The sequence below is a fragment of the Watersipora subatra genome, chromosome 3, assembly GCF_963576615.1.
Source record: "Watersipora subatra chromosome 3, tzWatSuba1.1, whole genome shotgun sequence".
NCBI classification, from domain to species: domain Eukaryota; kingdom Metazoa; phylum Bryozoa; class Gymnolaemata; order Cheilostomatida; family Watersiporidae; genus Watersipora; species Watersipora subatra.
In genome coordinates, this window is record NC_088710.1 from 53,653,400 (window position 1) to 53,671,481 (window position 18,082).

The 18,082-nt window shown below is 35.7% G+C and overlaps 1 protein-coding gene across 1 annotated transcript; it reads left to right on the forward strand.

Moving 5' to 3' along the window:
• The first annotated feature begins 56 nt into the window (after positions 1–56).
• On the forward strand, positions 57–18,080 carry LOC137390732 (uridylate-specific endoribonuclease-like). Its single transcript, XM_068077055.1, is given in 16 exon segments — positions 57–77; positions 718–760; positions 3,767–3,889; positions 4,445–4,562; positions 5,283–5,485; positions 7,708–7,931; positions 8,940–9,006; positions 10,183–10,340; positions 11,635–11,746; positions 12,064–12,186; positions 12,379–12,525; positions 12,949–13,063; positions 13,645–13,865; positions 14,766–14,971; positions 16,671–16,737; positions 17,269–18,080. Coding segments are annotated over 16 exon segments (2,112 nt in total). The 3' UTR covers positions 17,433–18,080.
• The last annotated feature ends 2 nt before the right edge of the window (positions 18,081–18,082 follow it).

Below are 18,082 nucleotides of genomic sequence, written 5' to 3' on the forward strand. Positions count from 1 at the left end.
TACCATCTTTCACTTAAAATCTTAAATGGCTTGCAATGAGGCAAGGGTCTACCATAATGGCTTGCGATGAGGCGAAGGTTTGCCGTAATGGCTTGCAATGAGATGAGGGTTTGCTGTAATGGCTTGCAATGAGGCGAGGGTTTACTGTAATGGCTTGCAATGAGGCGAGGGTTTACTGTAATGGCTTGCAATTAGGCGAGGCTTGTATTAGGAAAGTAAAATGTCATGCAGACATAAAACATCATATCATTTGGTGGATGAGGTAGCAGAGTTGGGTTAAATAATTCATACAAACGGCTCACTTCAAATGTTACATTTGTCTCTATAAAGTTGCCCAGAGAAAGTTTAAAAGTGAAAGAATTTCAATTAGCAACAATTCATGGCAGTGGAGTTTGGTTGTAGGCTTTAGTGTCCTTTTTTGTTACTGACAAGAAAGATTGATTGCTCTTCTTTTCCCACACGGCATGATTTGCTTTTATCATCATTGGTCGATGAAACAAGGTTCAGGTCAAATCAGACACTTTCCGTATCAGTAGATATGACACGTTACATCTGTGTAGATGTCATGCTGAATCATAGCGACTGTGCAGCTGTAATATATATAGTAGATGTTAATATCTGTTTAGTTGGTTATATCTCTCTTAAGAGTTTCATTAGGTCCTTCATAATATTGGTTATCTATGCTCTGCAAATTCTGTCATTTCATTCCCTCTGTAGAATAAAACAAAAACTTTCGAGGATGACATCATCGAGCAAAAAGGTGAGTTGTTGTCTATCTTAACTCAATTTATCAAACTACCACTGCCAAACTGCTACTTGTTCTTCTTGTACTATTTGATGAACCTCTGCAGGAATGACCGTTAAAGAACCAACCCTCTTAGGAGAAAGAACGCCATTGGCCAACTTTCAATTCCCTGTGTGTCTTCACCAGCGCACCTCTATAAGTGAAATATGAGAGATTGAGAAGCATGTACTTTTCATAAATAAATCATTTACTTGGTAACTAACAATGCTTAACTTACTTAAATAGTTCACATGTATGGTTGTTGATAGTCGATTCTAGAAATGGCAGTGCATCACCACAGTTTATCAATATATGACTTACCTCTACCAAGAATATCAACGATCAGTATATATCTTGCAAGGATATCTCATGCAGCTCTTAGTCTTGCAGTAATGTGATTCGACGATTCAGTGTCATATCTCTTCCTTTTTTCTTTAGCTTATTACACATCATGCAGACAATCAGCGTATCTTACAGCCATCGTCTCTACTCGCTGTCTCTTTCCATTTTAAGCAACAAGTACATCAGCCCCTGCGCGCTTCGCTCAACTTCAATACGCTCCGCATCTCAACTCTTGCGTATTTGACGCAAGCTACCGACTTCTATATTATGCTGACAAAACTGCTGACCAAATTTTAAGTATTGAAGCAACAAAATTATTACAAGCATGAAAAGATTCCATAAAATTTCACTTATGCAATGGCAGCAAACTATCGATTAAAACAGCAAAGTTTTAATACATTTTAATAAAAACATAATCCACTTATTATTTTTGTTGAAACATAAATCAGTTGCCTTCAGAAATTTATCAGTTGGGGTGTTGTCAGCTTCCCTAATTTGTGTGAGCTGCTATGTCTATTTTTATGATTATTGTTCTAGAAACTTATATTTATCTATACGTTTACAGACAGTTTTATGACTTGAGAAGTTACATCAAAACTAACGTATAATAAAATCAAGCATCGGTCTATAAAGCGCAGTGCATTCAATTTTCAAATGAAACTCTAGTCTGATGATGATATGAAACAATCGTTATTCTGTTTATTCATGTTTCACTGCGCCATGTGGATGTGTTCGTGGTATAACTCATCATCATGGCTAACCTGTGAGAAAGCCATACATGTGAGATTAGACTAAGGACCCTTACGATGTTGCCAACAACTTGTGAAGCTAACAGCTGATGATAATAAAATGTTGAGAGCCGGTGTGACTATAACACGAGCAGGTAGCGCAAGCAGCCAATCTATTCTAAACATTGTCAGTAATTTGGTAAGTCACTTTTCATTCCAGTTCATCTGTTCATTCATGTTTATTTGTTGTATTCTTTACTCTGTTTATAGAATAAGTTTATATCTTACATAGAGTCCTATCAGGATGCTGCCAATCCTTCTGCTGCCGTTATTAATACTGAGTGCTGAAGCTAACCTCTTATCAGGCAAGTGTTTGACTAGAAAAGAAATATAGTGATATTAATACTAGCTTTACAAATCTCATTATTAAAATTCATATAAATATTATTGATGGCAAAAAGATCTATCATTACAAATATGTTTTTTTATTGAAAGGCACGGAAAAAGAATTGTGGGTAATGTCTAATTGTGTGTGAATGAATGTGTGTGAATGAATGTGTGAGATATGGTAGGACAGAGACAACCGGCGCGTGCATGTATTGAGGTGAGTACGCTCTCCTGGCTAGAATCAATGTTTGTACTCGAAATAAAAGATATTTTTAATTCTACTTAATAAGTCTACAAAATCCATATAATAACAAAATTAGTCAAAATGGCTCAAAAATAGAACTAATATAACATTGCATCATGAATTGCCTTAATATAATATTTTATAATTTCTTTAATATAATATTTTAATAATTGTCTTAATACAATATTGTAATAAATTTCCTTAATATAATATTTTTATAATTTCCTTAATATAATATTTTAATAGTTTTCTTATTATAGTGTTTTACTAAATCTATTTGTAACCAGAATGAGATAATGAGTCTTAATAAAAGTCTGTGTTACTCTTTGCACCTTTTTCTTTGAAATATTCATAACAGAATGAGTATTTTAGCAATGAGAGCAACCAGTAACAATGTTAAAGACCAGGCGGGGTTTTAAAATTTATCTGACAGAGTTTATGCAAATACCGCAGTGAACATTACTAGATAGTGTGAGTTTTGTGTCATTCGTATTTGAAGGCTCTGCTCATTGCAGATGCAGCCAATACCCTCACTGCAAAGCCGCCATCATTTTAGGCTCAAATGAGCTAAGGTTACTGTACTTGGTCACAAATTGGAAAATGACTGAGTACATAGTCATTGTTGGAACAAGCTAGTCATATAGGTTTTGATGCCAAATTCAAGACTTCTTCTGAGTGTCTTGTAAGTTATTTCTGTAAAGCTGTTGGTGAGTGCGTGTTAACTCTCCTTTAAGCAGGAGTTACATGTATATACTAAATTGAGCTCCGCAAAAGGGTGCGACTTACAAGTGTAGTTCAAATTTTGCCTCTTTGTTTGGTTAGCCAACAGCATGTCTACATATCGCTGCCTTTGTTCACATGTAAGCATAAATAGTTTTGCTTACATATGTCTAGCTACTGCAACACCAGTAGCACACCACACCGCCTCAGTGTGATTCGGTAGAGCTAACGCATTCCTCACCCTTGCCTCCCAGAATTAAAGGAGTGTGCAAGAATGTTTAGCTCAATGGCTTTGCTGGTATTGGCTGCACCTTGCTCCTAATCACTTTTCAGGACTATCTTTACATTCTGCAGAAGTAAACTTGTTCTTCTTAATCCATCTTGCGTACTTTGTGAGCATTGACTCTAGATGCCTACTTTGCTCTACTAACACCTCGGCAGAAGACAACTCCTCAGTGCAGGTGTGCAAAGTATTGATACAGACTATGCATAACTCAAGATCATATATTGACCACCCACAGTATATGAATAGCTTTTTCATAGTATATTTCTAAACTGCAGATAGTTGTGAAGGAAGATGTGGAGACAACTTAGACACTTCGCGTTCATGCCAATGTAATGAGCACTGTACTAGGTTCGGGGACTGCTGCCATGACTACAGCTCCATCTGCTTGGGTGGCCCAGGTAACTTATTCTAGTCAGTTTTTTACACATTCCACATACACACATGAAAAACAATAAAAAAACTATATGTGAAAAATATTACTTCTTAAATCAAAAACTGCAGAGAAAAAAATTGTTCTAAATTAGTTAACTGTTGAGGTCAGAGACATTTACTGCTAGTATGGTTTTAAGTAGATAGCTTCGTTGTCATTTGTATGATTTAATTTGTTGGCTGCAGATAATAGCTTTATTGGCTGTTGTGTGTAAAATCATACATATACTCAGAATGTCTGAATATGAATTTGCTGCTGCGCTTGAATCAATGTGCTACTAAAACTCCTAAACTATACCTATATCCAGAACATACTACTAACAGAGTAATTTGTTATTTTTACTAGTATTGTAGTTCTTTTTAGTAATTCATAATGGCATAAGATATAAAAGTCACAACTTGTAGATTAAGTAGAGCATGTGTAGTATGCTTAGACGACACGTCACTCTTTCCTTCAATCATTGTAAAAGACGTGATTTTTAAGTTTGCTGTGATCCTTTGCTATGAAGTTTTTATCATTTTAGGGCAAAATGATGAAATCACCGATGAAGAGCTACTTCAGCTTGGAGACCAGCTTTGGAATGCTGACCACCAGCAATTTCTACCATCGGATATCTCCCTCAGTGTAGATTCAGAGGGGAGGTAACTTGTACTCAATCTGATTGCACCTTAAGTTAGGGAATAACTAACATATATGAACAATGATGCAATTAGAATCAATGACAAACAAACCTTATGGTCCCAGGAGACTTCTATTTTTCTCAAAATATAAACTAGTACTCTATATTATTCTGATCTGTAGATTTATTAAACTAATAAAAATATAAAATCTAATAGAGAAGGAAATAAAAAACCTTGAACATCCTTAAAGATACCAAAAGTTTAAATTGGGGGAATTGATTCTATCAAGCTTTTAAAAATTTTATCGTTCCCAATTTTACTTCATCAGAAGTTATGCTCTCTTTGTCAAGCTTACTAGGTGAAGTAATAAACTGTAACCAACTGAGCCTTATTGAATCGCTGCTGATGACAGCAATATTAAAGGGTAAACAGGTTGGCTACCTAAGCTTGTCAGATGGTGCTAGAACAATTGTGTATGAGTTTAAGCTAGGTACAGCGTTGTATTAGAACTGCAGCCTATACATGTACATGTACTATGAATAGACTGATTTAATAGATTTTAAAACTATGCACTGAAGCTTTATCTAACTCTTAATTAAGCTGAGAAATTATCTTTTCTTTACCAGTTGATGTATATAGGCCAGTATTTTGAGAAATTTTTGGCTTAAGTTCATTACCTGTTGAATTTCATGAGATGTAAACATATTTCTAAAGTCTATATTGCTATGCTGGTTGTTTTAGACTATTCAGTTGGGTGAATGAAGCTAAGCTTGCATCCACAAGCTATGCTCTGTTCATCGACCTCCTAGACAACTACAACCCAATCAACGGAGAGCTCGAGCCACCTCTGACCTCTAATGAGGCAGCTGAAACCTTACAGTTCTTGAATCACGTTGTAGATAGTGATGTAATGCAGATCATAGAAGGAGTTCTTATACGAGCCGGTATGTATTAAAGCTGCTCCACGCTGAATGTACAGATTCAGACAGAATTTTAAAAAGAACTCACTTTAAACCATAATCCATAATTCATAACCATAATGAGCTCATAATGGGAGTCGAAAAGATTGCACAATTTCTCAAGTGCTCAGACAAGCAAGGGTTCTAACCATCCTTTCTCATCTTCTTATTTAATCTTATGCAAAGCTAAAGCATATATTTATATATGATTTAGCTGTATGCATAATTCAATGACTAGATGGGGCAACCTATAAATTACATCATGCTAGGATATTAGCTCATGCACTTTTCCACACTAGAGGAATCCTAACAGGAAGTCATGGCCACATTATTAGTTATGTTCTACAATAGTGTAAAGAAAGAAAGTGCTGATTCCCTTTTCTGCGCAGCAAGAATAAATACGCTGAGTGTAAGCAACAAGATGAATATATATTTCACAAATATATATAAGTAAATGTGATCGATGTGTGTGCAATATAATGAACAGCGCGCAGAGAGACTACTGCTATCTTTGCCCCGCATTATTTCCTTCCATCGTATACACAGTTACTGTTAGGCTTCTGTCCATTATTGTATCGGTACGCCAGCTCTTTGTTGGTTCTACTCCGCTCTTTGTTGGCTTGAATCGGTAGGCCAAGTCGTCTCACCTACGACCGAGTCTCCTGCTGTGCTGAGACTTGGCCCGGTCACGGCGTTGGTCGCAGGATCGGCTGGGCAGCCAGTCCTTGTCTCGGTTCACTGCCTCCACACTAGTTGTTACAATGAACTACCCAACTTGTAAATCAGCTACAAGAACATCCTGATAAGCTTAAATACATGGTTAGAAGGTTCTAGAATGTTCTATTATAATGTCCATGTAATGCCTTGTAAGTCTAGGAGACTTACAGGGACATACAAAGTTAACACTAATCTACCTTTTTCTATGGAGCACTTATAAAATTATATCAATAATTTATGGTAAGATTTACATACAGCCTTAGTTATTAGATATCCAAATAGTGGGCAAAATAGACTTTCCTATAATAACTTTACAAATAATATAAAGTACCGTACAGATTTGTGTCATGAGTGCTGTTCATCTATTATATGTAACTAAAAATAACACCGTTCCAAATTGAATAAAGACCACAAAAAATGAGATTCTATATTTTTATACAAAACGGGTTTTGGCAGACAAGTCAGAGCTAAGGCAGCATTTACAATCTTCTGTTTAGAGTTAGACTTGATTTATATAAATAACTAAAATTGTTTTTATTTAAGAGTTTTAACAAATGTAAAAAATCTAACATAAACAAATGTGAAACAGAATTTATCTCAATACTTACAGGTAAGTTATGTACAAACCTAACAATTAATGATTTTATTAAGACTATTACACTGACAGATCGGCGTCAGATGAAAGATCGCCATGGGTAATAAGTATGTACACAACTACTTTTAGATGTAGAAAGGTGTTTGAGTGGTGCAGTAGTAAAGCATTTGGCTTTGACTTGAATACTTGTGTTCAATTTCCGTGTGGTTGATCTTTTTTCTAACGCTCTTAGTGTGGCGACGGAAACGGCTCTTATTATAGTAAAAACTAGCTGAATGCTCGGTAGTGCGCGGGTAATAACTTCTGGCATCTGAAGCCAGTTTAATAATTGTCACGTAATGATCTCTCATGCAATCATGATTTTCAAACGTGCTAGTAATAGCCAATAGAATTTTTCCAAGCACTTTAAGAGTGCGAGTTAAGAGTGCAATTAATTCGCTGTACAGCCAATGTATCTGCTTAACCAATGTATAGTCTAGTGGTTTAGCAAGCCTGTTTTCAGACTTGGAGGTTCCAAGTTTAAATCCAGTGCGAAGTGCACTTTTCGTGTCTATAACTTTATTGCTATAATTGGACACACGAATAACAGATAGACAAACAAACACTGAGATTTATAAATGTCGATTAAATTTCTCAAAATGTAGCTATGCCAAATCGAGATACATACATAATATCCAGTGGTCGTTAGTGTATCGCTACATGAATAAGGTTTTGGGAAAACTTTCACAGCAAAAAGAAATTTTTAAAAACGTGTTCTTTAAATTATACAACATTGATTTTGTTTATAGGCTATAGTGAGGCATAAACATAACATCAGAGTCTTACAAGTTCAATAACACCTTATTTCTCTTTAACCATTTACGAAACTGTCTTGAATTAGTCTATCTATATACAGGTAAGATTGAACCCAATGGCTTGATCAACACTCTGAAAGAATTATGGTTTGACTTCTATGGACGATCATCCAGCATGTCTTTTGCTGACAGCAGCGGATTTGAACATGTTTTTGTTGGTGAGAAGAAAAGCAGCAAAGTGAATGGATTCCATAGTTGGGTGCAGATGTATCTGCTAGAGAAGGCTGGTAACATAGAGTACCTGGGAGCCAACTCTGTTGCTGAGGTGAGAGTGAACCAATTAGCTGTGAGCAAGACATGATAGGTGTTATATACTTATCCGCTGGTACATATTATATAACCTGATAACATTATATAATTGCTCACTTAGGATCGTAGGAACAAAATACTATTTCTACTCTCTTGAGTTATAGATAAGCATTCAAAAATTTATTTAGCACAGATATAAGTGAATGATGTTATTAGACACGAGATCTTCTAGAATGAATTTAAACAGCTTAAATGGACAAGATAGTTTCTTTAGAGATTTCTCAGGGACTCTTTCAGTTTATGGTTTCTGTCATTCAACTGAATGTATTAGGGATTTATACCATTTGAACATAGACTTATTAACTAAACTATTAACTGCATTAGTATAGTTAATAGGTCTATGCATTTGAATGATAACAACACGCAGTCATCTGACTGGGTAAACACAATTGATGATGTCAGCATGAGTCAGCATCTCAACATACTCAAGCATCTTAGGTCAGCTGCCTCGCCAGAGGTTTTGATAAACCGCATTTCTCAGTGAAGAGTTTCTTAAGCCTTTATTTAATGATTATATTATTTCATTTTTTTCTTTTTGGTATGTAATAAAAAACATTATTCTGTTTATTATCAATGCAAATAAAATGTTATACATGCATACATGAGATTGTCTCAGAACTGTACATTATACCTCATGAACCACACTAGTAGGGTGAGAATGTTCCATAAAATACTAATCTTACAAAGAGAAGAAATTAGCAATAGCATAGCTTCCATGAAGTGTCATCTTCAATGTTGCAGCTATACCAGGAATCGGCCCCTTAACCACTTTACACAGCTCATAGCTTGGCTATAGCAGTGTTTAACATTGCTCCAGGTCTTAGTAAAGGTAACATATCTCTAGGAACACATTGTTAACCTCTGGAGGCTGGGTAATACCACTGATATTACCTTAGCTCCCACTTGTCTCAACCATGTGACATTCTGTTATCAGGTATGAGTATATTCTTCGTTTTTCTTTTAGCCAAAACTCCTGGAAGCGCGCTTATTGTGGGACGGGCTTCTAAAGGAACGAGCTTCAATGTTTGTCGGTGAGAATCAAAGGCAGATAGAATACTTTTTCTGTATGCCTTCTAATAGGATTCAAGATAGGCCTACTGTTCTCTAGTGCTTCCAGTTATTTATTATTGTTTTTATTATTTTGTATTATAACTTTTGAGCAACATAGTTTGGAAATTCTTCAACTCATTAAGATAGTGAACTAGACATTAATTGTTAAGTTAATAAAAGAGTTCTTATAACTGATCAAAAATAATGTGCTAGGATCTACATTCACATGTGTATACAGTGTTAGCAGCTACCTGTTAAAACTAGTCAGGTCAGCTGACGTGTATACAATGTTAACAGCTACCTGTTAAAACTAGTCAGGTCAGCTGATGTGTATACAATGTTAACAACTACTTGTTGAAATTAGTCAGGTCAGCTGACGTGTATACAGTGTTAACAGCTACCTGTTGAAACTAGTCAGGTCAGCTGATGTGTATACAATGTTAACAACTACTGGTTGAAATTAGTCAGGTCAGCTGACGTGTATACAGGGTTAACAACTACTTGTTGAAACTAGTCAGGTCAGCTGACGTGTATACAATGTTAACAACTACTTGTTGAACAAGTCAGGTCAGCTGACGTATATACAATGTTAACAACTACTTGTTGAAATTAGTCAGGTCAGCTGATGTGTATACAATGTTAACAACTACTTGTTGAACAAGTCAGGTCAGCTGATGTGTATACAATGTTAACAACTACTTGTTGAATGAGTCAGGTCAGCTGATGTGTATACAATGTTAACAACTACTTGTTGAAATTAGTCAGGTCAGCTGATGTGTATACAATGTTAACAACTACTTGTTGAATGAGTCAGGTCAGCTGATGTGTATACAATGTTAACAACTACTTGTTGAATGAGTCAGGTCAGCTGATGTGTATACAATGTTAACAACTACTTGTTGAATGAGTCAGGTCAGCTGATGTGCATACAATGTTAACAGCTACTTGTCGAAACTAGTCAGGTCAGCTGATGTGTATACAATGTTAACAACTATTTGTTAAAAGTAGTCAGGTCAGCTGATGTGTATACAATGTTAACAACTACTTGTTGAATGAGTCAGATCAGCTGATGTGTATACAATGTTAACAATTACTAGTTGACACTAGTCAGGTCAGTTGATGTGTACACAATGTTAACAACTTCTTATTTATTACAGGTACATCACCAGAGTTTGACATGGCCCTCTATACCTTATGCATGTTGGCTAGACCAGGACAGAGGTGTACAACAAGTATCGCTGGATACACTGTCAATATTCAGACATATGATGTCTCTCATGTTTCTGGATTACAAGTAGCCTCTGCCTTTCCAATGGTTTAAACTGTGTTCCCCAGTCTCAGCAAGAATGACTCAGATAAGAACCAACCAACATATTGCACTGGTTGTGTTTCCTGATGAAGATGAATGTACATGTACTTTTTTTAATTTGGAAGTAAATAAGGAAGATATTGCTATGCTGCATATGACTTCATTTACCACAATATTATTTTTAACTTTGGTAAGAGTTTACAAACAAATCTCTGGGTTGTGGTTAGGTATGCTTAGATGACAGTTACAGTATTTCAGAGGCTGATATAAACATATTTAGATAATTCCCTCATCATGCTGTATCCGTTTATCATTGCTTGCTGAGAATACCAGCGTAAACATGAAAACATTGAGCAATTTGTTTTGCCTATAAAATACAAATTCTTGCGACTTGACCAATATTTCATGCTACTAAATATTGCCTCATGTTCTGGAAAACAGTAGGGTTCAGGAATGCAAGCGTGTTATAACAAGCTCACTCTTGAACACTGATTATCACACCACAGGAAGCATCTCAACGAGTCACAACTACTAATCTTGTGAAGCAGCCTGGTAAGATAACTATTTCTATCTCCATGTACAGTGTACTCAATCTCTGCCAGTCTGCTGCTTTGTCCTTGTTCAGTTTTACCATAAAGGAACTTGGGAAGTTTCAAGCAACTTGCTTCACAGCATGTTAAGTAGTTTATTAGCACCGTTTCAGAGTGCACAAACTCTAAAATATGGTTCTCAATAGAATGCCATGAAAATGAGCAAACCATAAGAGTAAGCGTTGGGAGTGATATGCTCAACTCCAACTATTTCAGCTTTGTCAAGCATCATCCTTAGTGAAGCAAAGAGCAGCATGGGAGATAAATCCTATTCAGGACCTCTAGTTTTGCTTCACCTTTAACAGCGGTAAAGGACAAAACTTGCTCTTAAAAATCAAAATTAGCCATTGAATTCTTGAATTAGCTGACATTCCCTCAAAAGGTAGGGATCATATACTCGATTTTTTTACTAATAACTTCCCATCTCCTAATGTAGTTCTATATGCCTCAAAATATTATTATTGAGAATTATTGCTAACAAACATAAACTAGCCAAGGTTGCTCAACAGCATTACAAATAAATGATCATTTAAGTAGCAAATCTGATGTTTATTGCATCTGCTGATCAAGGAATTCCATAACTTTAATGAAATTGAAAGCCTGTTGAATTTGTTTACTCCTCCATTACTATTTCTGAAGCAATATTACAACCAAATACGGTATTTATTGTGTACTTTATGCAATAAATTCTGAATCACATTACAGGTTAAGAAGTGATTATAGAAGTGGTTATAGGAGTGGTTATAGGAGTGATGAAACACACGGCAACCCTTGCTCTTCTCTTGTTAACGATAGCAATAAAGAGCAGCATCACTGCGCAAGGTCACTATTCGACTCTCTTACTACGCTGCTGCTTTCTTGTCGAGTCTGTTACAGTAGCCTATCAGTGTCTCCAAGTCTATGTGAACCACAGACTGCTTGAATAAATAAATTTCTAGACACTGTAACTTACCTTTACCAATATGTGACAATCCGTTAATTTTGCCTCAATTTCTGTTTGCACATTCTTAAAAATTTTACAATTTTTTATATTCACAATTTTTTAAAAATTGTGAATAGAAGACTTGAGAAATTTAATGTTGATATTCAAGCATGTTTATGATTTACATGGGCAACTAACTAGTTATGGTTTCCAACAGATAATTGCAAAGGAAGATGCGGTGACAAATGTGATTTCTCAAAGACTTGTCAGTGTAACGAACATTGCTTAAAATACGGAGACTGCTGCCCCGACTACAGTTCAACATGTTCACCTAGTACAGGTAACGACTCGTCTCCACCTTTTAGTTTTATCATTAGTAATGTTCATTACATTTGGCAAAAGTTGTTTGAAGGATTTTTAACTTTAGCTTCTTAAAAGCCTAACAAGTAAGACAGCCGTAGAATCTACCCACAGACGTATTAGAAGCGCGTTTTAAGTTTTTTGTATTAAGTCAACTTTCATTTCTAACCAGATAACTGTGTTGGGAGATGTGGAGATAAATGGGATTCTTCCAGACCATGTCAGTGTAACAAACACTGCAGTAAACATGAGGATTGTTGTCATGACTACGTGTCCGCTTGTTCGGACTCCCCTACAACTCCAACGGACACAGAAAACGGTGCGTAGCTGCAGTAACCATGGCAATTCTTTCTCTTGATTGAGTACTGCATTGTCATCGCTGTTATTAAGAACGATCAAAAAATTTAAACACGCCTGAAACATGCTGCAAACCCAAAAAAAAGAAATTTGGTTCGTAGTATTTTTTAATTTTGATTTATTCATAACAGTGTTCAGAAATGATTAGTGAATTAGAGTGTATATATCAGATGAATATCAGGAGATTAATGTAAACGGAGATGGCGAGACACAACTATGGGGCGAGACACAACTATGGTTGGTCTAATCTCTTATTGCTTATAATGCAATGTCATTTAAACATAACACTAGACCTTTTGCACATCCCTAAAGAATACCATATTAGACATATTTAATTTTCTTGCGTTAAATACTTGATATAGTGTCTATGTCTATTTTGGTTTAGTAGAAGCCAAGGTAACAGACGCTGAGCTACTGGAGCTTGGAGACCAGCTATGGAAGGCAGATAACCAAAGGTTTCTGCCATCTGATATCAAATTGAATGAAGACTCAAATGGAAGGTGATATAATATACTCAATCTAATTTCTTTGCATTTAAAAGTATTTAACACGACAAAACATATGCTAACACTCGAAGTTCCGGACGATTTTCATAAATATCATATTTGATGCTAAAAATTGGCTATCGTAAACACATATATGCAGACGATCATATTAGTATCAAATACAATTCTCAGACTACAATAATTTTAGCACAATTACATCATTGCTGTTGCAACTGTGTTAACTGAAATCAAAAACAGACTTTGATAAGATTATTTGTTATTTTTATTATATATATTATTATTATATGTATATATACTACATATATGCTGTCAGTACCAAAATTGCTCTCAAACTATGTTTCGAATAAATAAAATGGGAAGGAAAATACAGTGGCTGATTAAATACAAAATTCTAAGGCTCCAATGTGACACAACTTATGTGCTGTTTGCGCATACGATCTGCAAACAATTTTTACAAAATAAAACATAAATTAAACAATATATTATTTATAAACTGTTAGAACATAAATTGACAAGGAGAGGTCTGTGACAGCAAATGAACCTCATGTTTTAAAGAATTAATGTAACTATTATAGGTTATTCTATTGGGTGAATGAAACTAAACTGAAGAACCCAAGCTATCGATTGTTTATTAATCTCCTTGACAACTACAACCCTCTGAACAATGAACCAGAGCCAGAGCTTACCTTCCATGAACAGTTGGAAACAAACAATTTTTTGGAACATGTTATCTCCAGTCCAGTGATGGAGATTCTTGAAAGTGTTTTCATCCGTACAGGCAAGTAATAAAGATGCTGTGAACCTTAGCTGACTCTCAACAGGTGTTGCAGCCGATGCCGACGTAACTTCATATGACAGTTTAACTTTTGATATAGTATTCAGTTTTCAAGATTTTAACAACGAAGCCCAACCTTTAAATGTTGATGAATAAAAAGCTGTAATATGTTAAAATGTACGTAAAATGGAGTAACATTATATCGCTAATTTAATGGGCTTTGCACTGTAGTATGCAAAACTTAAGATAGCTAGTTTTTAACAAGTCAAGTTATGTTTTTCATAAAGGTACATTAGTTACCTAACAATTACAGCTACTACCTAACAATTATAGCTACTACCTAACAATTATAGCTACTACCTAACAATTATAGCTACTACCTAACAATTATAGCTACTACCTAACAATTATAGCTACTACCTAACAATTATAGCTACTAGCTAGCGATTATAGCTACTAGCTAGCGATTATAGCTACTACCTAGCGATTATAGCTACTAGCTAGCGATTATAGCTACTACCTAGCGATTATAGCTACTACCTAGCGATTATAGCTACTACCTAGCGATTATAGCTATTATCTAGCGATTATAGCTACTACTTAGCGATTATAGCTACTACATATAGCGATTATAGCTACGACCGATCCTGAGGAGAATATTTATGCTAGTTGATTGCCTTATATGGGGAAAATGATCAAGTACGTGTAGTACTTTGTAGTATAGCTACAATGTACAGCTATTTAGTGTATTATGTCATAGCGATGGTGGTGATGGTGTTCCTTGGATAACAACTTGAAGTGTGATAAATAATACACGTAAATACCTATCTGCCTCTAATTGGCATTAAAATTTTGCTGAAGTTCTGTCTTAATATGAAAGCAATTTTGTGGCAATGTTAGGTGAAATCCGCAGTCATGAAGAACTGTTCACACGCCTGTGGGATCTATGGTTTGACTTCTATGGACGATCATCCAGCATGTCTTTTGCTGACAGCAGCGGATTTGAACATGTGTTTGTTGGAGAGAAGAAAAGCAGCAAAGTGAATGGATTCCATAGTTGGGTGCAGATGTATCTATTAGAGAAGGCTGGTAACATAGAGTATCTGGGAGCCAACTCTGTTGCTGAGGTGAGAGTGAACCAATTAGCTGTGAGCAAGACATGATAGGTGTTATATACTTATCCGCTGGTACATATTATATGACCTGATAACATTATATGATTGATCACTTCGAATTGTAGGAATAAATTCAAGTTTTTGCCAAACTTATAATAGAGAAAATAGATACAATCAGGCTTGGGGCCACTAGTGAGTATTGAGCGCACTGCACTATTTGCTGGCTAGACGATAGTAAGGTGCACTAGGCACTGCACTAGCACATGGCATATAGTAATAATATAAAATGCACTAGGCACTGCACTAGCAGAAATTCTTGTGCACTAGGCACTGCACTAGCACTAGTGCATGGCATAGTAATAATATAAAATGCACTAGGCACTGCACTAGCAGAAATTCTTGTGCACTAGGCACTGCGCTAGCACTAGTGCATCGAAAAGTGAAGTCAAAAATGCACTAGGCACTGCAATAGCAAAAATTCTTGTGCACTAGACATTGCACTAGCACTAGAGCAGTGTAAAATCATAAATGCACTAGGCACTCATTACACCACTGAGCTGCAGTTGGGCAATTATTATAAACTATCTCTTTAGAAATTCCATTGACTTTCAGACAACTACAGCTACAGTACCTACTGGCAAAATTCCTCTAGTCATGTTCAAGAAAGTCTGGGTCGGAGATGTGTCACACTCACGCTGGTATAAACATATCACTCATAGATCAAGTTTCATTTTACTTCAAAGATGCCTACATTTATTATATAATCATACCATCTCTGGATTGGTCTCATTTTGCTTGTGAATATGTACATAAGCATATGTAATTGGTACTTAAATACATGTATTTAAAAACATAAGTTTACAAGAAACTTATTGAAAGTTGAAATTTAGTCAATAAGTTACTTCCACTCTATCAAGGATAGATTTAAACTGAAATCCTACATGTACATCGACAAATACTGACATGGAGACAAATAGACAAGACAATAGACAAATGGTAAATAAATAAAGTTGGTTTGATTGTAGTTCTAGGGATTCATGGAAACTCCAAACACATGCTCATTTGAGTAGTTAACAACATTGCAAAGAAATATCAAAGTTCCATATTCAATACCAATATTAAAGTAAAACGTAATGCCATCTCCATCATCTCCATCAAAGGAAAATAATAATATTCAATATGCACTTGGCACTGCACTAGTGCATACTGTGTCGCACTAGGCACTGCACTTGCACTAGTGCATTTATGAAAAGTTTCCAATCCGTACTAGGCATTGCATTAGAGCATTTTATGTTGCACTGTGCACTGCACTTGCACTAGTGCACCCAGGGACTCATGTCAAATTTGCACTAGCATTGCACTAAACATTTCTATTTTTAAATTGCACTGCACTATGCACTGCACTAGTGCAGTGTGCACTGCACTGCTAGTGGCCCCAAGCCTGGATCATACAATAATTAAATTATAAAACTATTTTTTTCTTATTTCACATCAACAGTATTACTGAAGTCAAGCCTTTGTAAAGCAAAGAACAGGCACAGTGTGTTATCTTACGTAATCATGTTGTCATGTGTCATAGTAATGAAGCCTACAACAAGTGCCTGCTGCTTATGCCTATGGCTGTTTGGTTTGAAGAACGCTTCCCTAAGTTTATTAATTGCACAAAGAAATATCAACGTAGCACATACCTGACTAGTGCGTTCTTTTATAGCCAGCCCTTATGGAGATCAGACTGACTTGGGACGGACTCACCAAGACTAGAGCATCAATGTTCATAGGTGAGTGCCACAAGGCTCATTAGAAAATAACTATATCGATGCTTATGTATTGAAAATTTTAGGAATCATCTTCACAAATATTCTTTTTAATACAAGAAAGAACTGCTGTTTTTATTTGTTTCACATGAATATCACTCGTAAATAATCGGAGTTCAGCTATTCTAGATTGGTTTCAATATGCGATTAATCACCCACAAAGCTAACACTTCCCTATGAGCAGGTGTGTTATGCAATGGGGGAGATGTAATAGATTCAACATTGATGAGAACACATTTACTTTCAAAGATATACTTTCAAGGTTGAGAGAGTATTTTTTATAATTTCTTCGATAAGTAATATAATAATTTTCATACAGTATAAAGAATTGACCTCCAGACTTGAACATGCATTGCTGCTACTAATTTCAATGAGGTATAGAAAAGTGTTTGAGAGATTATCATGCATCCAACAGCTTACAGCTTGCGCTTGTAACCCAAACTTTAAGCCTACATTGTGCCTTCTTTACCCAAACTTTGCAAATTATGCCTACAGGTACATCACCAGAGTTTGACATGGCCCTCTATACCTTATGCATGCTGGCTAGACCAGGACGGAAGTGTACAACAAGTATCGCTGGACACACTGTCAATATTCAGACATACGATGTCTCTCATGTTCCTGGATTACAAGTAGCCTCTGCATTCCCAATGGTTTAGACTGTGTTCCCCAGTCTCAGCAAAGTTGTTACAAACACGATCAGACCAATATATTGCAGGTTAAAAATGACTAAAAGCACTTTTTTCCAGGCTAAAATGCCTTCATGTTGCTAAATTTATTACGGCCAGTTTATTAGCTCTAATTAACTTGATAGGCAGATATTATTCTATACCCTGAATATTCATAAACATCTAATGTCAGTTTGTAAACATGGTTAGTTACCTGGCCAGCACAATCAACTAAAAAATGTACAAATGAATTTTGTTGGGTTGGTATGGATACTATTTTAAAGACAATAGGAATATCATTCACATTACTTTTCAGTTTAAATGTTGTTTGCAGTTTCCAAAAGGTTGCAACTGGGTGCTTGTATAAATTGCAAACAACCTAGTGTGTCATCCATAATGCCAATAATACAATTACTTATATTAGTATACATGTATCTAACACTTATAATTTTTATACATTACCCTATACATTCTACAGAGCGGTTAGACCGGTGTATCAAAAGCAAGTATTTTTCACTGGATCGGTCGTCTTAACACGAAGCTCTCATAGTTTGTATCTCTGTAACATCACTTTGCCTTATGTGCTCCAACAGATTGTAACAATATTTTTAAATAATAAAACTGCACTATGTTCCCCAATG